General features: G+C 44.5%; 1 protein-coding gene across 1 annotated transcript in view; it reads right to left on the bottom strand.

Moving 5' to 3' along the window:
• Nucleotides 1-22,964, bottom strand: part of LOC144680247 (disintegrin and metalloproteinase domain-containing protein 12-like) — a 378,378-nt gene that overhangs the window by 206,285 nt on the left and 149,129 nt on the right. The window contains exons 10-11 of the mRNA XM_078541279.1: nt 15,070-15,154; nt 617-756 (exon numbers count right to left, since the gene is read on the bottom strand). Of these exons, the coding sequence (XP_078397405.1) occupies nt 617-756; nt 15,070-15,154 (225 nt within the window). The remainder of the gene's footprint in view (nt 1-616; nt 757-15,069; nt 15,155-22,964) is intronic.

Genomic DNA, 22,964 nt, shown 5'->3' with positions numbered 1-22,964 from the left:
ACACGATGGAGGGTATCCTCAATGTGTAGTTGGGACTTCGTCTCCACAATGACTGTGTGGTGGTCACTCCTACCAAAACTGTCATGGACAGATGCATCAGTGGCAGGCAGGTTCAAATTCCACCATCTGCCATGGCAAGATTCAAATCCAGGTCCCCAGAGCATTTTCCTGGATCTCTGGATTACTGGTCCAATGAGAATACCACTACTGCATTGCCTCCCACTCTGTGCCCCTCTCCATCAGTCCTTGAGCCTTTCTGCATCATGGCACTGTGTGCCACTTTCAGTGGAATTAGGTACAAGAATCCCAAATCGACTGCTCCAAATTCAAATTATGGTCATCAGCAATTAGGTCGAAAATTATGGGCTAAAACCGGATTTTCAAACTGTGTGTTTAAATATCACCGCACTCAGTTAGCATATTTCCATCCTTCCACCAAAATAAACCCCAATGTTTTATTAAAAGATTTTTGGATTTCCTTTACTATTAGCTGCTCCTCTATTTCTATACACAGTTTTTGTCCCTCTAATTTCCTTTGTCATTTCTCTCTAATGAATCCATGCAATGGGATTGAAATCCTCCAGCTGCAGGCACAATGTTTGAATGTGTTTCTCACCCGAGTGCTTCTTCCATGATGCAGCCCTGCTGGTCTGGACAGTTACACTGACGTGAATCTGTGTCATGTGCCATTCCCAAATTGTGTCCCATCTCATGAGAAACGGTTGCAGAAGCAGCCAAATGGCTCGGCCGGTCGTCCTAAGGGGAACAGAAAGAAGGTGCTGTGAAGAGGCTTCAATACCATCTTTTAACACTGTTAATAAGACAAGTTCTCAGACAGATAAAATGTTCGCACTGCTCATGAGGTAGCGGTCTTACTCATTCCACTTCACACATTCTCATATATATCATCACATATGATTGAAAACATTGGGCAGACAGGGGGTTAGAAGAAAAGTGGCCTCAGAGCATCAGTCGAACCAGGAACACCCTCTTCAAACTCTAACTTATTACCTGAGCCATGTGCAAATTGGCATAGGACAAATCAGATTAGGGAGGTGGTGTGGGGGAAGTGGGCTCCGGTTCGTGGGCCACTGGCACCAGTACTGGGGAAAGTGGGATCTGTACTGTTGGGATGGTCTACACCTGAACTGTACTATGACCGGTGTTCTGCAAGCTGCATAACTAGGTCTAGAACTATAACTAGAAGCTTTATATCTGAGTGCACGTAGCATTCGAAACAAAACAGATGAACTGAGAGCGCACATAGAAACAAATAATTACGATTTGATAGCCATTACGGAGACATGGTTGCAGGATGACAAGGATTTTGACCTGAACATTGAAGGGTACAGGATATTTAGAATGGACAGGAAGCAAGGAAAAGGTGGAGGCATGGCTCTGTTAATTAATGATGTTATTAGCACAATAGAGAGGGATGATCGATGTTCAGGAAATCAGGATGTGCGTAAACCGTTTGGGTAGAGATGAGAAATGGTATAGGCAAGAAGTCATTTGTGAGAGTTGTGTACAGGCCTCCAAATAGTAACCACAGGGTAGGATGGAGCATAAAGGAAGAAATAATTGGAGTTTGTCAGAAAGGCATGGAGATAATCATGGGAGATTTTAATTTACTTATAGATTGGAAAAGTCAGATGGGCAAAGATAGCCTAGATAAGGAGTACATTGAATGTTTTCGGGATAGTTTCTTAGAACAGAATGTTCTGGAGCCAACCAGAGAGCAGGCTATACTAGGCCTGCTATTGTGCAATGAGATGGGAATAATTAATGATCTCACAGCGAAGGCACCCGAGGTAGCAGCAACCATAATATGATTGAATTTTACATTCAGTTTGAGGGCGAGGGGAGTGGGCCGGAGACTTTTTAAAGTTTTTAAACTTAAATAAGGGCAATTATGAGGGCATTAAAGTGGAGCTGGCCAAAGTCCAAAGGATGGACACACGAAAGCGAGTGTTTGTCCTATAGAAAGTGAGTCTGGAGAATTGATAATGGAAAACAAGGAGATGGCAGATGAAATGAATAGGTATTTTACATCAGTTTTCACTATATAAGATACAAGTAACATCCCAGAACCAGCTATAAACCAGGAAATGGAAGTGGGGAAGGAAGACAGGAAAATTACAGTCACCAGAGAAGTGGTACTGAGTAAATTGTTGGAGCTGCGGGCTGACAAGAGATCCAGTCCTGATGGACTTCATCCTAGCGTCTTAAAAGAAGTTGCAAGTGAGATAGTTGATGCATTGGTTTTAATTTTCCAAAACTCCCTAGATTCGCGGAAGGTCCCATTAGATTGGAAGCAACTGTAACTGAATTATTCAAAAAGGGAGGGAGACAGAAAGTGGGAAACGACAGCTCAGTTAGAGTAACATCTGTCTTGGGAAAACATTAGAAGCTATTAATAAAGAAATTTTCGCAGGACATTTGGATAAGTTCAAGATCATTAAGCAGAGTTGACACGGTTTTGTGAAAGGGAAATCGTGTTTAACCAACTTATTGGAGTTCTTTGAGGAAGTAACGCGTGCTGCGGATAAAGGGGAACCAGTGGATGTACAGTACTTAGATTTCCAGAAGGAAGGATGTAAATGTATTGGAAGCAGTTCAGAGAAGGTTTACCAGACTAATACCTGGAATGGGTGGGTTGTCTTATGAGGAAAGATTGGACAGACTAGGCTTGTATCCACTAGAGTTTAGAAGAGTAAGAGGTGACTTGATTGAAACATATAAGATCCTGAAGGGTCTTGACAGGGTTGATGTGGAGAGGATGTTTCCTATTGTGGAAGAATCTAAAACCATGGGTCACTCTTTAAAAATAAGGGGTCGTCCAGTTACAACAGAGATGAGGTGAAATTTTTTCACTCAGAGGGTTGTCAGTCTTTAGAACTCTCTTCCTGAAAAGGTGGTGGAAGCAGAGTCTTTGAATATTTTTAAGGCAGAGGCGCATGGTGCGTGATGAGCAAGAGGGTGATAGATTATCGGCAGTCGGTGCGATGCAGATTTGAGATTACTATCTGGTCAGCCATGAGCTTATTAAATGGTAGAGCAGGCTCGAGGGGTTAAATGGCCTACTCCTGTTCCTTGTTCGTATGTTTATGTGGTCGTATGTTTGTATTCCCAGTCCATCTCTCCTCAATCCCCAGGCGATCTCTCCTCTCTCTCCCTTGCCACGATCTTTCCTCTCTGCCCCTCACTGTGATCTTTACTCTCTCTCCCTCAGTGCAACCTGCCTTCTTGCCCCTCACCACGATCTCTTCTCAGCCTTTCCCCTCCTCTAATGCTCTGGGGTCGCAGGTTAAAATCCCGCCATGACAGCTGGTGGAATTTAAGCTCAATTAATAAATCCGAGAATCCTAGAAAATGTACGCCCCAGAAGGAGGCCACTTGGCTTCTTTGTGTCTCGATCGGCTGAAAACAATGAGCCACCCAGCCTAATCTGACTTTTATTTTTCATCCACAGGATGTGGGCTTCGCTGGCTGGGCCAGCATTTACTGTCCCATCCCTAACTGCCCTTGAGAAGGTGGTGGTGAGCTGCCTTCTTGAACCGCTGCAGTCCATGAGGTGTAGGTACACTCACAGTGCTGTTAGGGAGAGAGTTCCAGGATTTTGACCCAGCGACAGTGAAGGAACGGTGCTATATTTCCAAGTCAGGATGGTGAGTGACTTGGAGGGGAACTTCCAGGTGGTGGTGTTCCCATCTATCTGCTGCCCTTGTCCTTCTACTTGGCATTGGTCATGGGCTTGGAAGGTGCTGTCGAAGGAGGCTTGGTGAATTCCAGCATTTGGTCTGTAGCCCTGCAGGTTAGAGACCCCAGGTGCACATCCAGGCACTTTTTAAATGAGTTGAGGTATTCTGCCTGTATTACCCTTTCAGGCAGTGAGTTCTAGACCCCTGCCACCCTCTTGGTGAAAAAGATTTTTCACATTTCCCCTTCAATCCTTCTGCTAATCACTTTAAATCTATGCCCCCTAGTCACTAACCTCTCTGCTAAAGTAAATAGGCCCTTCCCATCCACTCTATCCAGGTCCCTCACAACCATGCACATCTCAATCAAATCCTCCCCAGCCTATCCAATCTTTCCTCATAGCTTAAGTTTTCCAGTCCTGGCAACATCCTCCTAAGACCCTCTGTATCCTCTCTAGTGCTATTACATCCTTTCTGTAATGAGGTGAGCAGAATTGCATACAGTACTCAAGCTGTGGCTTAACTAATGTTTCACATAGCTCCAGGGTAACCTCCCTGCTCTTAGATTCTAGGCCTCGGCTAATAGGAACGTAGGACTTAGGAGCAGGAATAGGCCATTCAGCCCTTCAAGCCTGCTCTGCCATTCAATAAGATTATGAGTGGTCTTGTTGTGGCCTCAAGTCCACTTTGCTGTCTGCCCCCCCATAATCCTTGACTCCCTTGTCTATCAAAATTCTGTCCAACTCTATCTTGAATAAATTCCGTGAGCCAGCTTCCACTGCTTTCTGGGGAAGAGAATTCCACATTCTAACAACCCTTTGAGAGAAAAGAATTCTCCTCATCTCTGTCTTAAATGGTAGAGAAATGGTGGAAGCAAGTTTAATCGAGGCATTCAAGAGACATTCAAGAGGGAATCAGATGATTATTTGTAAAGGAATAATTTGCAGGGTGAAGGCACAGGAAAGGCACGAGGTGAAATGTTCATTCAGACAGCAAGCACAGATGCTGCACTGTAACAATTCTGTGATTCTGATTCTGTGATTTTAATCTCTTATTCTTAAACTGTGTCCCCTGGTTCTAGTCTCTCCCACAAGTGGAAACCTCCAGGATCTCTCATTTCAAATCCCCTCAGGATTTTATATGTTTCAGCAAGATCACCTCTCATTCTTCGAAACTCCAATGGCTATAGGCCCAACCTGTTTAACCATTCTTTATGAGATAAGCCCTTCATCCTAGGAATGAGTCAAGTGAACATTCTCTGTACTGCTTCTAACACAATTATATCTTTTTTTTCAAATAAGGAGACCAAAACTACACACAATACTCCAGATGTGGTCTCACTATAGCCATGTATAGCTGCAGTAAAACATTCCCTACTTTTATACTCAATTCCTCTTGCAATGAATGCCAACATTCCATTTTGCCTTCCTAATCACTTGCTGTACCTGCAGAAAACCTTTTGAGATTCATGTACCAGGACTTCCAGATCCCTCTATACCTCAGAGTTCTGCAATCTCTCTCCATTTAAATAGAATACTGGCTTTCTATTTGTCATATCTTAATATTGGATTGCTTTGCTCAGTAAATACGGTTGCATGCCTATCTACTGAGGGGTGAGTTGGTAAACTAAACGATGTGGACGAAGAGGCCATTGTGAAGTGAAGCACATGCTGTTTACTCCCATAAGCAATAGAGCACAAACACATGTGTGCTTCTCCAACTAGAACCTATTCTAAACTACTGATTAACAATGTAGCCTGTGCTATGCAGCAATCGGGTAATACAATCACATGGTCAATCTTCTCACATTCTCTTAAAAGCGTATTACCAGACTATTCTTCCTGTCAAAGTGAACAAGTTCACATTTTCTAACATTAAGGGTTCCATATGCCTTCTTAACTAACTTATTGACCTGTCCTACTACCTTCAGGGATCTGTGGACATTCACTCCAAAATCACTCACTTCCTTGACACCTCTCAGTATTCTCCCATTTATTGTGTTTGCCTTGTTTGACCTCCCCAAATGCATCACCTCACAATTCTCTGGGTTGAATTCCATTTGCCACTTTTCTGCTCACGTGACATTGTTGCCTTCCTGCAGTCTATAGCTATCCACCTCGGTATCAGCCATGCGGCCAATTATTGTGTCATCTGCAAACTTCCTGATCAGTGCCCCCACATTTACATCCAAATCATTAATATATACCAGAAACAACAGGGGACCTATTATTGAGTGTGAAGAGTGGGAACAGACTTCTAGACGCCAAAACATCGATCAACAATTACTCTTTGTCTCCTGCCACTGAGCTAATGTTTTATCCAGTTTGCTACATTCCCCAGATCCCATTGGCTTTTGTTTTTTTAACCAATCTTTCATGTGGGACTTTTTCAAAAGCCTTGCTAAAATCCAGCACCATTTGAGACTCCCCAGATACTGAGCAGTCCATGCCCAAATGCAGCAAGGTCTGGACAATATCCAGCCTTGGGTTGGCAGGTGGCAAGTAACATTCGTGCCAAACAGGTGCCAGGCAATGAACATCTCAAAAAGAGAGAATATAACCATTGTCCCTTGGCATTCAATGGCATTACCATCACTGACTTTAAAAAAAAAATCATTTTTAAAAATTCATTCACAGGATATGGGCTTCACTGGCTGGACCAGCATTTATTGCCCATCCCTAGTTGCCCTTGAGAAGGTGATGGTGAGCTGCCTTCTTGAAGCGCTGCAGTCCATGTGAAGTTGGTACATCCACAGTGCTACTGGGCAGGGAGTTCCAGGCTTTGACCCAGTGACAGTGAAGGAACGGTGATGTATTTCCAAGTCAGGTGAGTGACTCGGAGGCGAACCTATAATTGGTGGAACCTATGATCTATCTGCTGCACTTGTCCTTCTAGACGGTAGTGGTTGTGAGTTTGGAAGGTGCTGTCGAAGGAACCTTGGTGAATTCCTGCAGTGCATCTTGTAGATAGTACACACTGCTGTTACTGTGCGTCGGTGGTGGAGGGAGTGAATGTTTGTGGATGTGGTGCCAATCAAGCGGCTGCTTTTTCCTGGATGATGTCAAGCTTCTTGAGTGTTGTGGGAGCTTTACTTGTCCAGGCAAGTGGGGAGTATTCTATCACACACCTGACTTGTGCCTTGTAGATGGTGGACAAGCTTTGGGGAGTCAGGAGGTGAGTTATTCATCACAGGGTTCCTAGCCTCTGACCTGCTCTTGTAGCCACAGTATTTATATGGCTAGTCCAGTTCAGTTTCTGGTCAATGGTAACCCCCAGGATGTTGATATTTGGAGAATTCAGTGATGGTAATGCCTTTGAACATCAAGGGGCGATGGTTGGATTCTCTCCTGTTGGAGATGGTCATTGCCTGTCATTTGTGTGGCGTGAATGTTACTTGCCATTCGTCAGCCCAAGCCTGAATATTGTCCAGGTCTCACTGCATTCGGACATGCTTCAATGCCTGAGGAGTCGCGAATGGTGCTGAACATTGCGCAATTATCGGCAAACATCTCCACTTCTGACCTTATGATGGAAGGAAGGTCATTGACTCCAGTTTTGCTAGGGCTCCTTGATGCCACACTCGGTCAAATGCGGCCTTGATGTCAAGGGCAGTCACTCTCACCTCACCTCAGGGGTTCAGCTCTTTTGTCCATGTTTGAACCAAGGCTGTAATCAGGTCAGGAGCTGAGTGGCCCTGATGGGACCCAAACTGGGCATCAGTGAGCAGGTTATTGCTAAGCAAGTGCCACTTGATAGCACTGTTGATGGCCCCTTCCATTACTTTACTGATGATAGAGAGTAGACTGATGGGGAGGTAATTGGTCGGGTTGGATTTGTCCTGCTTTTTTGCATAGGACGTACCTGTGCAACTTTGCACATAGCCAGGTGGATGCCCGTGTTATAGCTGTACTGAAATAGCTTGGCTAGGGGTGCAGAAAGTTCTGGAATATAAGTCTTCAGTACTATTGCCGGAATATTGTCAGGGCCCATAGTCTTTGCAGTGTCCAGTGCCTTCAGCCACTTCTTGATATCACGTGGAGTGAATCGAATTGGCTAAAGACTGGCATCTGTGATGCTGGGAACCTCTGGAGGAGGCCGAGGTGGATCATCCACTCGACGTTTCTGGCTGAAGATTGTAGCAAATGCTTCAGCCTTATCTTTTGCACTGATGTGCTGGGCTCCTCCATCATTGACGGTGGGGTTATTTGTGGAGCCTCCTCCATATTTACAAGGTGTGAGCATCGCTGGCTAAGTCAGAATTTATTGCCCATCACTAATTGCCCTTGAGGAGGTGGTGGTGAGCTGCCTTCTTGAACCGCTGCAGTCCACCTAGGGTAGGTACACCCATAGTGCTGTTAGGGACGGTTAGGGTTAACTATGACCTCTCATTCTAGAATGCCCCACAAGGGGAAAAATCCAATCCATGTCTACTTTGTCTATCCCCTTTAGCATCTTATATACCTCAATTAGATCTCTTCTCATCCTTCTAAACTCTAGCGAGTATAGGCCTAAACTGCTCAATCTCTCCTCATAAGACAAGCCCCGCATCTCTGGAATCAATCTAGTGAACCTCCTCTGAATCACCTCCAATGCAACTACATCCTTCCTCAAGTAAGGGGACCAAAACTGTGCACAGTATACCAGGTGGGGTCTCACCAATGCCTTGCACAGTTGTAACAACACTTGCCTATTTTTATACTCTATTCCTTTAGCAATAAATGCCAAAATTCCATTTGCCTTCCTTATTACCTGCTGTACCTACATACTAGCTTTCAGCGATTCATGCACGAGGACACCCAGATTCCTCTGCACTGAAGCATTCTGAAGTTTCTCTCCATTTAAATGATGTCGCCTCACACTTATCCACGTTAAACTCCATCAGCCAAATTTTGGCCCATTCACCTAACCTGTCCATGTCCATTTGTAAGACGAGGAGGAATTTCTTCTCTCAGACGGTAGTGAATCTGTGGAATTCTCTACCGCAATGGGCTGTAGAGGCTGGGTCGTTAACTATATTCAAGACTGAGATAGACAGATTTTTAATCAGTAAGGGAATCAAAGGTTAAGGGGAAAAGGCAGGAAATTTGGAGTTGAGGATTTTCAGATCAGCCATGATCCCATTGAATGTAGGAGCAGACCTGATAGACTGAATGGCCAACATCCGCTCCTATTTTTTATGCTCTTATGATTACCATCGACCACCACCACCCCACCGATACCCCAACCCAGCCAATGAATCAATAACCATGCCGATCACCAGTTGGTAGAATCACTGAGGGTGACAAGCGAACAGAATTTACTCTGGGTGGGGTGATTCAATGCCCATCACAAATGTGGCTCAGAGCACCACTACTGACCAAGCTGGCTAAGTTCTGAAGGGCATAGGTGCTAGTCTGGCTCTCCAACAGGTGACAGAACCAGCAATGTGAAGTTGAGGCAGATTGTATTGAATGGTGGAGCAGTTCGAGAGGCCTAATATCCTATTCACAGAATCACAGAGCAGAAGAGGCCCTTCGGCCCATCGAGTCTGCACCGACACATGAGAAACACCTGACCTACCTACCTAAGCCCATTTACCAGCACTTGGCCCATAGCCTTGAATGTTATGACGTGCCAAGTGCTCATCCAGGTAATTTTTAAAGGATGTGAGGCAACCCGCCTCCACCACCCTCCCAGGCAGCGCATGTCACCACCCTCTGGGTAAAAACGTTTTTCCTCACATCCCCCCTAAACCTCCTGCCATTCACCTTGAACTTATGCCCCCTCGTGACTGAACCTTCAATCAAGGGGAACAGCTGCTACCTATCCACCCTGTCCATGCCCCTCATAATCTTGTACACCTCAATCAGGTCACCCCTCAGTCTTCTCTGCTCCAATGAAAACAACCCAAGTCTATCCAACCCCTCTTCATAACTTAAATGTTTCATCCCAGGCAACATCCTGGTGAATCTCCTCTGCACCCCCTCCAGTGCAATCACATCCTTCCTATGATGTGGTGACCAGAACTGCACACAGTACTCCAGCTGTGGCCTCACCAAGGTTCTATAAAACTCTGACATGACCTCCATACTTTTGTAATCTATGCCTTGATTGATAAAGGCAAGTGTCCCATATGCCTTTTTCCCCAACCCACTAACATGCCCCACCACCTTCAGAGATCTATGGACACACACGCCAAGGTCCCTTTATTCCTCAGAACTTCCTAGTGTCATGCCGTTCATTGAATACTTCCTTGTCAAATTACTCCTGCTAAAGTGTATCACCTCACACTTTTCAGGGTTAAATTCCATCTGCCACTTATCTGCCCATTTGACCATCCCATATGTATCTTCCTGTAGCTCAATACACTCAACCTCACTATTAACCACCCAGCTAATCTTTGTATCATCCGCAAACTTACTAATCCTACCCCCCACATCGTCATCTATGTTGTTTATATAAATGACGAATAATCGGGGACCCAGCACAGATCCCTGTGGTACGCCACTGGACACTGGCTTCCAGTCACTGAAGCATCCTTCTGTCATCACCCTCTGCCTCCTACAACTAAGCCAATTTTGAATCCACCTTATCAAATTACCCTGTATCCCATATGCATTTGCCTTCTTTATAAGTCTCCCATGTGGGGCCTTGTCAAAGGCTTTGCTGAAATCCATATAAACTACATCAACTGCACTACCCTCATCTAGACAACTGGTCACCTCCTCAAAAAATTCAATCAAATTTGTTCGGCATGACCTCCATCTGACAAAGCCATGCTAACTATCCCTGATCCAACCTTGCCTCTCCAAGTGGAGATAGATACTCTCCTTCAGAATTTTCTCCAATAGTTTCCCGACAACTGACGTGAGACTCACTGGTCTGTGGTTCCCTGTCTTATCTCTACAACCCTTCTTAAATAGCGGAACCACGTTAGCTGTTCTCCAGTCGTCTGGCACCTCCCCCGTGGCCAGAGAGGTATTAAAAATTTGGGTCAGAGCCCCTGCGATCTCCTCCCTTGCGTCCCTCAGCAGTCTGGGACACAAATCATCCGGACCTGGAGATTTGTCCACTTTTAAGCCTGCCAACACGTCCAATACCTTGTCACTCCCTATATTAATTTGCTCAAGAACCTCACAGTCTCTCTCCCCGAGTTCGATACCTTCACCCTCATTCTCTTGGGTGAAGACGGATGTGAAGAATTCACTCAACACTCTACCAACGTCCTCTGGCTCCACCCATAGATTTCCCCTTTGGTCCCTAATGGGCCCTACTCTTTCCCTGGTTATCCTCTTCCCATTGATATACTTATAGAATATGTTGGGATTTTCCCTACTTTTACCAGCCAGAGCTTTCTTATATCCCCTCTTTGCTCTCCTAATTTCTTGCTTAATCTCCACCCTGCACTTTCTGTACTCCACTAATGCCTCCACTGACTTGCTCCCCTTGTACCTGCTAAAAGCCTCTCTTTTCCTTCTCATCGTATCCTGAATATCTCTGGTCATCCATGGTTCTCTGGGCTTGTTACTCCTTCCTATCACCCTAGAGGGAACACGTTGAGCCTGTACCCTCCCCATTTCCTTTTTGAACCCCCCCCACTGCTCCTCTGTAGGTTTCTCCACAAGTAACTGTTCCCAGTCTACCTTGGCCAGATCTTGCCTTATTTTACCAAAATCCACTCTCCCCCAATCCAAAACATTTTTTTTCAACTTGTCTCTTTCTTTGTCCATAACAAGCTTAAACTGTACCATGTTGTAGTCGCTATCGCTAAAATGCTCGCCCACCACCACCTCAGCCACCTGTCCGGCTTCATTCCCCAGAATTAGGTCCAGCAATGCGCCATCCCTTGTTGGACCCTCTACATATTGACCTAAAAATTTCTCCTGTACACATTTCAAGAAATCCACTCCATCAAAAGCCCTTAACACTATGTCTATCCCAATTAATGTTGGGAAAGTTGAAATCACCTAATATAATTACTCTATTGTTATTGTTTTTACACATCTCTGCAAATTGTACACAAATGTGCTCCTCAATTTCCCACTGACTATCTGGGCATCTATAATGAACACCTAACAATGTGGCTGCCCCTTTTTTATTCCTAAACTCTACCCACAAAGCTTAATTCGATGCCCCCTCCAAGATATCATCTCTCCTTACTGCAGTAACTGACTCCTTAACTAATAATGCAATGCTTCCTTCTCTTTTACCCCCTCCCTGTCTCACCTGAAGAGTCTATATCCCGAAATGTTGAGCTGCCAATCCTGCTCCTCCCTCAACCATGTCTCAGTGATGGCTACTATATCAAAATTCCACGTGTCAATCCTTACCCTTAACTCATCCGTTTTACCTGTAATACTGCTAGCAATAAAGTAGAGGCCATCCAGCCTTGCCTTACTCCTTTGAAACTTAATGCAGTTGTACTCCCTCTGACTTGATTGTTTTACTGTATTATGATGTGTCCCTATTCTGCTAACTTTCTGTGTCCCCTCCCCCTGCTGGATTAGTTTAACCTCCTCCCAACAGTACTAGCAAACCCACCTGCAAGGATGTTAGTCTCGCTCTGGTTCAGATTAGACAGTCCAGCTTGTACAGGTCCCAACTTCCCCAGAAATGGTCCCAGTGATCCAGGAATCTAAAACCCTCCCTCCTGCACCAACTCTTAAGCCATGTATTCATCTGCACTATTCTCCTATTTCTGAGCTCGCTAGCACGTGGCACTGGGAGTAATCCAGAGATTACAACCCGAGAGGTCTTGCTTTTTAGTCTACTTCCTAATTCCCTGAATTCTTGATGCAAGACCTCATCCCTCTTTCTACCTATGTCATTGGTACCAACATGTACCATGACCTCTGCCTTATCACCCTCCCCCTTCAGGATGCCCTGCAGCTGTTCAGTGACATCCCGGACCCTGGCACCAGGGAGGCAACTCACCATCCTGGAGTCACGTTGACGTCCACAGTAGCGCCTATCTGTTCCCCTGACTATAGAATCCCCTATTACTATTGCTCTTCCTCCTTTCCTCCCCTCCTGTACAGACAGGCTGCTTGTGGTGCCAGAAGCTTGGCTCTGTCTGCACTCCCTGGAGGAACCAGCGCCCTCATCAGCCTCCAAAATGGAATACCGATTTGCAAGCGGGACCCCAGGGGTCTCCTGAACTACCTGCCTTTTTCTCTTGGACTGCCTGGTGGTCATCCATTCCCTTCCTTCCTCTAGTCCCTGTATCTGCGGTGTGACCACCTCTCTAAACGTGCTATCCACGATGCTCTCAGACTCGTGGATGCTCCACAGTGTCCCCAGCCGCTGTTCCAGCTCTGAAACCCGAGCTTCCAGGAGCTGCAGCTGGACACACTTCCTGCACACATGCCGGTCCCGGGCACTGGAAATGTCCCCGGCTTCCCACATGGAGCACAAGGAGCACACCACGGCTTTGAGCTTTCCTGCCATGACTTATCTCTTTAAATTAAACCTTTTAAATCAATTACTCTAGGGCCCTTCTTTCCTGATCCTCATTACTACAGAATATACAAACTATAAACCACAAAAAGACCTTAAACTATAAGCAATGAAAGTAGTAAATACTTACCCGACCTTACCCACTACTGACCAGTCATTCCTTTCCCTTATAGCCTCTACTGCTGCAGCAGGGGAAGACCACTCTCCGAAGATTTAAGAAGTTGGATAGCAAAGAAAAAAATGCAAAGAGCACCTCTTCCCCTATGCACCGAATTCCCACTTTGCACCGAATTGCCCATACCCACACTCACTCTGGCTGCATCTCACTCAGGATGAGGTCTCTCCCCTGTTCGTGTGCAAGCTCACTATTCCTGCTTATAATTCTGTTATTCTTATCTTTTTAATATAAATGAGGGAAAAGCCTGCTTAACCTTATCGTCACCAACCTGCTTGTTGGAAAGGTATTTATCCATGACAGTATTGTAGGAGTGGCCACTGCACATGGGAGTCAAGTCCCATTTCCACACTGAGGGTATACTTCATTGTGTTGTGAGACACTCATACTGAGCTCAATGGGATAGATTCAGAACAATTCAAAACTGGTAACTTGTGTTTGCAGCTCACTGACATTATTTACCACACTAATACCATCACTCACACTCTGTCCCTCACATTCAGATATGAGTGCCAGGGATTTTCAATGTCTCCACAGGTAACCTCTGCCGCTTATAGAGTTTATCAGTCACTGCTGTCACCCTGTGACAATAATCATATGCAGGGACTAATGCAAGGAAAGCTAATGAGCGACTTCTCATATCTCATCCGAGTGAGAAATACCTGGCAACATTTCAACAATGGGCATTTGAAATGTATTTTGTATTTATATCCAGCCAGTCAATTTTACCTGAACCCCATTGGCAACATGTATCATGCGTTATTGCCGTGAAGTTCAATGACTGAATCCATACTTTCAAAGCTTGTGTTTTTTGGGTCAGACCCTAACTGAAAGGGAAACTGAACTTTCAGCATTTCTAGTGATACTAAATATTTAACTGAACTGAAATGGAAACTTCTGATTTCTGGGAGAACTGAAGCTGGTTGATACGAGATAAAAGGCAAAGAACCATTTGAGCTCAGATCACCCAGTGGTGCAGAGCAGGTAGACTGAAGAAACTTAAGGCTGGATCCTGGAGCTGGCAACAGGAAAATACAAGGGGGTTTCAGTTGTTTCTGTTACTTAAAGTTGTTGACTGACCAGACTCGGTTTACAGTGCACAGGGTTGTCACTGATAAAGAAGTCTCTGGGGAATCCACGGAATCAAGACTGTCATGAGCATAACTGAAGAGTTTCTGTAGAAGTGCACCAATTTGGTGAAGATCTTGCCCATGGAACTTGGGTTGTTTGAGTGCTGCTGTCAGCTGAGGATCAGAGGCTAAACCCTCGGAGAAAAGGAGTTGTAATTCTACCTCAGAAAGTTCAGAGATTTGAAGGACTTTGTGGATGAAATTGGTGTCATTTATGCTGAGGGGATTTATACGGAGGGTAAAGTCATGAAATTGATTTTTGTTGTATATTGACTACAATTAATGTATAATTTATGCTGATTTTGGATTGATTGTAAAAGTAAAAGTTATAAAAGTGAAATCTTGCTCTTTTTAAGGGGTCATTTGATAAATTTGGTTCTTTTTGGTTGTTGATCTCCATGTGGATCATAACAGCTGTTAAATCATTGCACAAAATCATAGAACAAACATCCTTATTTCCTTCAGAGTGGACATCTCACTGTAGCAGATATTCTCCCATCAATCTTTTTGCTCAGTTTTAGCATTGAAGTCATCAGTGGTTTGAGGTTCTGTTCATTCTACTTCAACAATAGTAATGTGTTAGTTACAGTCCAAGTGGAATGGGGAAATAGAAGAAAGAATGGTTGCTCACCGAGTTTACTCCTCCAGAATCCTGCTCTGAACACATAACACTCATAATTGCCAAGCCTGCAACACCTTTCGAAAAAGTGATACCTCTGCAAAAGAGAAATCAATATAAACAGGAAAGAATGTTCTAGAATCAAAGGATAACTAACACTCCCTCATGGAAGTGATAAAGAGTCAATTTTTATAAATGGCACTGACGCACCTATACTTCCTCTACATTAGTCATGATTTAGTGCTCCAAAACTAGTTGCTGCTTGAGCCAGACTGTTCCAGTACAGCTACAACAATGGCACCTAACCAGCAATGTGGAAAGGCTCTGTTTGCTGACAATGCAATGACAGGGCATGCAATGGTCACACGTACAGTCACAGGGCGGAATCGTCCCAGATTTGTACAAAGTGTGGGAGCGGGTGGGTAAAATAAAGTTTTACCTTCTGGCTGCAATGATGGGTTTTCACTTTGTATCATTCCAAACCCACCACATTAGTTATGGAAACATGACGTTTCTCTCATTTCCCAACCACACCAACACCTCGCCGCTTCATCACGCCAGGCGCCATATTTAAAGTCCAACCATGTGAACACATCTCAGTGCTTCCAGCCCACAACTGCTGCAGGGAAGATGCCCAGGAAAGGCAAAAATACTGCAGCATCCAGGTTTAGCGACATGTCACTGCAACGCCTTTTGGATGCCATGAAGGCCCGCTGTGATGTCCTCTGTCCCCATTCTGGCCGCAGGATGAGCAGTGGCTTGACCAACCAGGCTTGGGAGGTGGTGGCAGCGGTGGTCAGTACCAATGTCCTTCAAAAGAGGACAGCCACCCAGTGCCGCAAGAGGATGAATGATCTCCTCCATTCCACCAGGGTCCGTCACTCTTCTCATCACCCTCAACTCACACACTCACAAACCCATCACACATTCACAGGGATCTGTGAATGTCCTTTAGGGAAGGGAATCTGCCGTCCTTACCTGGTCTGGCCTACATTGACTCCAGACCCACAGGAATGTGGTTGATTCTTAAGTGCCCTCTGAACTGGGGGCAACTAAGGGTGGGTAATAATTGCTGACCTGGCCAGCAATGCACACATCCATGACCCAGGGCCTCCAAACAAGCCTTGAAGAAACCTCTGAAGAGGAATCTGAAGGTACACTCCTTTAAACCCCATCACAGCGCTCACTCACACCCTCGATCAGCACAGAGACAGATACCTCGGTAGGACCTAGCTTTAGAATAGCCTCGTGATCACAATCTGGTGAACACATCGCACTGTCTGATCCACAGCAGGCGGTGGCAGGGACCTCCCAGGTATCCGGGACTCAGAGGACTGCTGGAGGCCAGAAAGCTGCTGAATCTGAGTCAGATGACGAGCCTCTGGACTCGGTCATGTCACAGTTGCTGGAGCTGCAAAGGCAAGCTCGAGAACATCTGGAAGGGATGTCCGCTGCACTCCTCAGATTGCAAGGCACGATGGAAGAGTCGGCCCATCTTCAGGCTGAGGTAATAGCACCAGCATGCTAATGCACTGAGGTCAACACTGGTAGGATGGTGGCCACCATGGAGACCTTTGTCCAGGATGATGCTCCTGCACTGCTGCACGGGCTCAACTCCATCGCTGATGCCATAGTTGGCCTTCAACAATATGTATGCGAGAGGGGTACACACTTGATCTCAATCCAACTTCCCCTTCTCCTCAAGGAGTCAGCCAGGGTCCCTCATGCACCTATGGGGAGGTGTACAGCTAGGTCACCAGGCTCCATGACCCTGATTACTTCTCCTGCAGGATGAAAGAGAGAGACGCGTGAGTTAGCATTGTTGTGCTAAGGACCTCTCTTAGTTAAGTCTGAAGGCCCCTTAACACATCTCAGAGAGTGCTGTCCACCAATTGGATGGCCAGAGATTGGTGTGCTGCATGGCCGTCCGAAACCCCACCCACCTCCACCTGACCAATTGGCGGCAGCTTTTGTACTGCTTGCTGTGCTCTCAGCTCAGGTGCTGGCGTTCTCAATCACAATCTGTAACCTCATGGTCCAGCATATCCCCCACTCCATCAAGCCAGGGGATCAACCCTGGTTCAATGAAGAGTGCAGGAGGGCATGCCAGGAGCAGCACCAGGCATACCTAAAAATGAGGTGTGAAATTGGTGAAGCTATAACACAGGACTACTTGCGTGCCAAACAGCATAAGCAGCAAGTGATAGACATGGCTAAGTGATCAAACAACCAACGGATCAGATCTAAGCTCTGCAGTCCTGCCACATCCCAGGAGAAAGGTGGTGGACAATTAAAGAAATCACTGGAGGAGGCTCCACAAATATCCCCATCCTCAATGATGGAGGAGCCCAGCACATCAGTGCAAAATATAAGGTTGAAGCATTTGCTACAATTTTCAGCCAGAAGTGCCAAGTGAATGATCCATCTCAGCCTTCTCTGGAGGTCCCCAACATCACAGATGTCAGTCTTCAGCCAATTCAATTCACTCCTCATTTTCCCACTCAAGAAATGGCGGAAGGCACTAGATACTTCAAAGACTATGGACCCTGACAATATTCCGGCAATAGTACTGAAGACGTGCTCCCGATCTTGCCAAGCTGATCTAGTGCAACTATAACACCAGCATCTAGCCCGGTAATGTGGAAAATTGCCCAGGTATGTGCTGTACACAAAAAGCAGGACTCTTCCAACCCAGCCAATTACTGCCCCATCAGTCTACTGTCAAGCACCAGTAAAGTAGTGGAAGGGGTCATCAACAGTGTTATCAAGTGGCACTTGCTTAGCAATAACCTACTCACTGATGCCCAGTTTGGGTTCCACCAGGACCATTCAGCTCCTGACCTCATTACAGCCTTGGTTCAAACATGGACAAACGAGCTGAACTCCCGAGCTGAGGTGAGAGTGACTGCCCTTGACATTAATACAGCATTTGACCGAGTGGCATCAAGGAGCCCTAGCAAAACTGGAGTCAATGTGAATCAGGGGAAAACTCTCCGCTGGTTGGAGTCATACCCAGCACAAAGGAAGATGGTTGTGGTTGTTGGAGGTCTGTCATCTCAGCTCCAGGTCATCACTGCAGGAGTTCCTCAGGGTAGTGTCCTCGGCCCAGCCATCTTCAGCTGTTTCATCAATGACCTTCCTTCCATCATAAGGTCAGAAGTGGGGATGTTCACTGATGATTGCGCAATGTCCAGCACCATTCGCGACTCCTCAGATACTGAAGCAGTCCATGTCCAAATGTAGCAAGACCTGAACAATATCCTAGCTTGGGCTGACAAGTGACAAGTAACATTCACACCACACAAGTGTCAGGCAATGATTATCTCCAACAAGGGAGAATCTAATCATTGCCCCTTGATGTTCAATTGCATTACCAATCCCCCACTATCAACATCCCAGGGTGTCAAGAAGATATAATAATTCTCATAATATTATTGGAATTTATTGTAAACTAGTGTAATAGTGGGATGTGTCTATATGTGTTTGTGTGCATGTGATTTAATTGAATTAGAGGCAGCTAATCTGGGTGCTTTGATCTGAGAAGAGAGTTTAGGTTTGAAATGTTCATTAGATAAACATGGAGAAGCTTAGAAACATAGGTGTCGAGGGAATATTTGCATTTTGAAAAAAACCTGACTAGATTGTTTTCAAAGGAGGGGTGAAATGTGTCACCTAGCCAGGTGAAGTTTGGGAATGGGTGTTTATTTTTCCCAAAGATTACTGGTAAAACTTAATGCTATGAGTGGGTTTTATTATCAGGGAGATAAAGTCCAAAGACACAGTGAAACAATGGATATTTCTTCTATTATAAAGGTTAATCCAGTTTTGTAAAAATCTATAGGATTTAGTGGTCTTATTAGTACTGAATTCAGAGCACGCATCTCAAAATTTATACAAATTGCAAAACAAGTTGCGGCAGTTGTTTCAAGTTTCCCTTTGGGATTTGAACAGCTCAACATTTACCATTGGCTGTGCCATAACATAGTTGGTGGCTCAACCACGATATATTTGAAATTCCTTGGTTGGGTTGAAGTTGATACTAGAACGAGAAGCACTTTGAATTCAGGAGTTGGGGTGAGGTTTTTTTGCAGTGCTGAGACTGCAAGATGGCTTTGGGCAGTTACTCAGACTTGCCTGGGAGTTGAAGTTATAACTTTGGCTCGTTTACAAAAGGTAACTAAAATTAAGTTACTGGAATTGGTGGATAACTTACAATTGGCATTACCTGCAGGGGCTAAGAAAGCAGACATAATTGAAGGTATAGCACAGCATTTAAAGTTGGAAGTGATACCTGACACTAGTGCGTCACAGCTGGAGGTATTGAGACTTCAGTTAGAAATAAAGAGGCTTGAATTCAAACAAGCAAAAGAACTGAGAAAACTTGAATTGGAGGCGAATGAAAAGGAAAAAAGAATTGGAAATGAAAAAACTGGAACTAGAGGCAGCAGAAAAAGAAAGGGAAAAAGAGAGATTATTTCAAAAAGAAATTGAAATCCGAAAACTTGATCGCCAGATGGAAATGTTAGCAATGGAAGAGAGAAATAAGGAAAGAGACAGAAAATGTTGGCTTAAAAGGCTGGAAGTCAAAAAATAGACCCCAGATTCTGAGGGAAGTTTTGATGATGAAAAAATCTTTAACATAAAACCCAGTGGGGAGATGTATAAATTTATGCAAGCTCATCCAACATTTGAGGAAAAAGATGTTGAAGCATTTCTATTTCATTTGAGAAGATGGCTGAACAGAAGAAATGGCCACAGGAAATCTGGACATTGTTATTGCAATCCAGGTTGGTAGGTAGGGCACATGAAGTATATGCTTCGCTATCTGAAGAGGTATCAGTGAATTGTGATGTGGTTAAAAAAGGCTATTTTGAGTGCATATGAGTTGGTCCCTAAGGCATACAGGCAGAAATTTAGGGATATGAGAAAACAGCCTGGGCAAACTTATATTGAGTTTGAAAGAGTAAAACAAAGTAATTTTCACCGGTGGATACGGGCAATAAAAATAGAGACAACATTTGCAGTTCTTAGAGAAGTAATTCTTTTGGATAAATTTAAAAATTCAATTCCTTCAGTAGTGAGAACTCATGTGGAGGAACAGAGGGTTCAAACATTAAGACAAGCAGCAGATAGCTGGTGACAATGAGATAGTTCATAGAGCTAAACCATTTTCTTGTTACCCTTTCAAATCGGAGAAGGATAGAAAGTGGGAAAGTGAAAGGAAGGTGGGTAGTCAGGGAAGAGACGGAGAAGGTGGAAATTCCCAAGAATTTTTTTTTTCTCTCAGATTAAAAAGGAAAGTCCAGGGGTTAGAAGTGACATTCGAAAATTGAGGTGCTTTCATTGTAATAAAGTTGGACACACAAAGTCAGTGTGCTGGAAATTGCAGGCAAAATCTGTTAGAATTGTAGGGGTGTAGATAAGGTTCTAGAAGTAAGAGTGAGTAGGTCCTGAAGTTCAGGCACAGGGAAAAACAATGGCTTGTGTACAGATAAAGCAGAAGAATCAGTGGTTGGTAAGGATGTCGGAATGTGTTCACAATTTACCCAAGAAAATTCTTTGAGGAGCAGGTTGCAGAAATGTTTAGAGATTTTGTGTGCGAAGGAAAAGTCTTTCCATGTGTACAGGGTGGAGTAGATAAAGATGGTAAAATTTTAAGAGACACAGGGGCTAGTCAATCCTTAATGTTGTGGGATAGTGACATTTGTTGTTCAGAGGCAGTATTGCAGGAACAGGTGAAAATAAATGGGGTTCAAGGAAATACTAAACCTATTCCATCGTGAAAGATAAATTTAAAGAGTAAGTGGAAAACCGGCCAAGTGACTGTTGGAGTGGTGGAAAAATTGCCCATTGCAGGAGTTCAATTCATTCTGGGCAATGATATAGCTGGATCACAAATTTGGGTGATGCCTATGGTAGTTGAGCAGCCTGTAGAAGTGTCTACAACAGAAATGTTAAAGAGAGAGTGTGCTGGTTTGTTTCCAGATTGTGTCTGGATTTAATCTATAAGGATGTTACCTTACCATAGATGCAACTTCTACAGACACATCATGAATAGTTAAGTCTGTCTTCCCCAATTTATTTCTACAAACAGCTTTATGTGACTGCAATAGCTTTTCCAAATCACTTTGACAGTTGCCTGGAAGGTAAGTCAATATTACATTTAAATTTTCAAGTACTCCCTCATTATCCAATTTGATTAGAGGAAAATCAATTTCAGAATCCTGCATTTCTACTTCTTTCTCTTTTTCTACCACCACTAAGACCTCCTTTTGGTCCTCTTCCCTGTCAAAGTACTTTTTAAGCATATTTACATGACACACCCTCTGCTTCTTTCTTCTATCTGGAGTATTTATTAAATAATTCACTTCACTCAATTTCTTTTCAATCCTGTAAGGCCCACCATACCCTGCCTTTAATGAGTCACCCAGTATTGGTAACAGAACTAGCACTTTCTCCCCATCAACAAAATCCTGAGCTGTAGCCTTCCTGTCTGTTTTCACTTTCATCACTTGCTGTGATGTCTTTAAATTTTCCTAGACAACTCACAGGCTCATAGGTTGAAACAAGAAAACCAGGAAGGACAGGCAGTTGAAAGACAGGAAGAAGGTGTTGAAATCCAATTAGCTGACAAAGTGTTTGATAACATTGTTCAAGAAGAAAGTCTAAAGGGCAATTCAGCTGAAGTGTTTAACTTAACACAGTTAGTGGAGTTACAGGAATACGATTTACAAATACAACATTTATATCAAGACAGCTTACTCAAACAGAGGCAGAATGTATTCCAGAATGTTATTACCCTTAAAGGTAATATTTTAATGAGAAAATAGAGGCCGTATCATGTTTCAGCAAATGAAAACTGGAGGGAAGTACATCAGATTGTTATCCCATTTGGGTATAGAAATGATATTTTGAGGATAGCTCATGAAATTCCAAATGGGGGACATTAAGGAATTAGAAAGACACAGGCGAAGATACAAACATTTTTATTGGCCTCAATTGCATAGGGATGTAGTCAAATTGTGTAGAACATGACACACATGTCACAGAATCACAGAATCGCACAGTGCGGAAGAGGCCCTTCGGCCCATCGAGTCAGCACCGACATGTGAGAAACACCTGACCTACTTACCTAATCCCATTTACCAGCACTTGGCCCATAGCCTTGAATGTTATGATGTGCCAAGTGCTCATCCAGGTACTTTTTAAAGGATGTGAGGCAACCCGCCTCCACAACCCTCCCAGGCAGTGCATTCCAGACCGTCACCACCCTCTGGGTAAAAAAGTTTTTCCTCACATCCCCCCTAAACCTCCTGCCCCTCACCTTGAACTTATTTCGCCTTGCAACTGACCCTTCAACTATGGGGAACAGCTGCTCCCTATCCACTCTGTCCATGCCCCTCATAATCTTGTACACCTCGATCAGGTCGCCCCTCAGTCTTCTCTGCTCCAACGAAAACAACCCAAGTCTATCCAACCTCTCTTCATAACTTAAATGTTTCATCCCAGGTAACATCCTGGTGAATCTCCTCTACACCCCCTCCTGTGCAATCACATCCTTCCTATAAAGTGGCGACCAGAACTGCACACAGTACTCCAGCTGTGGCCTCACCAAGGTTCTATACAACTTCAACATGACCTCCCTACTTTTGTAATCTATGCCTCCATTGATAAAGGCAAGTGTCCCATGTGCCTTTTTCACCATCTCACTAACATGCCCCTCCGCCTTCAGAGATCTATGGACACACACGCCAAGGTCCCTTTGTTCCTCAGAACTTCCTAGTGTCATGCCATTCATTGAACACTTCCTTGTCAAATTACTCCTCCTATCACTATTGATCTTCCATTCTTCTTTCTTCCCTCCTGTGCAGCTGAGCCATGTGTGGTGCCATGGACTTGGCTCTGGC

Source organism: Cetorhinus maximus, chromosome 1 (assembly GCF_964194155.1).
Source record: "Cetorhinus maximus chromosome 1, sCetMax3.hap1.1, whole genome shotgun sequence".
NCBI lineage: Eukaryota > Metazoa > Chordata > Chondrichthyes > Lamniformes > Cetorhinidae > Cetorhinus > Cetorhinus maximus.
This window is presented reverse-complemented; position numbering and strand designations above follow the sequence as displayed.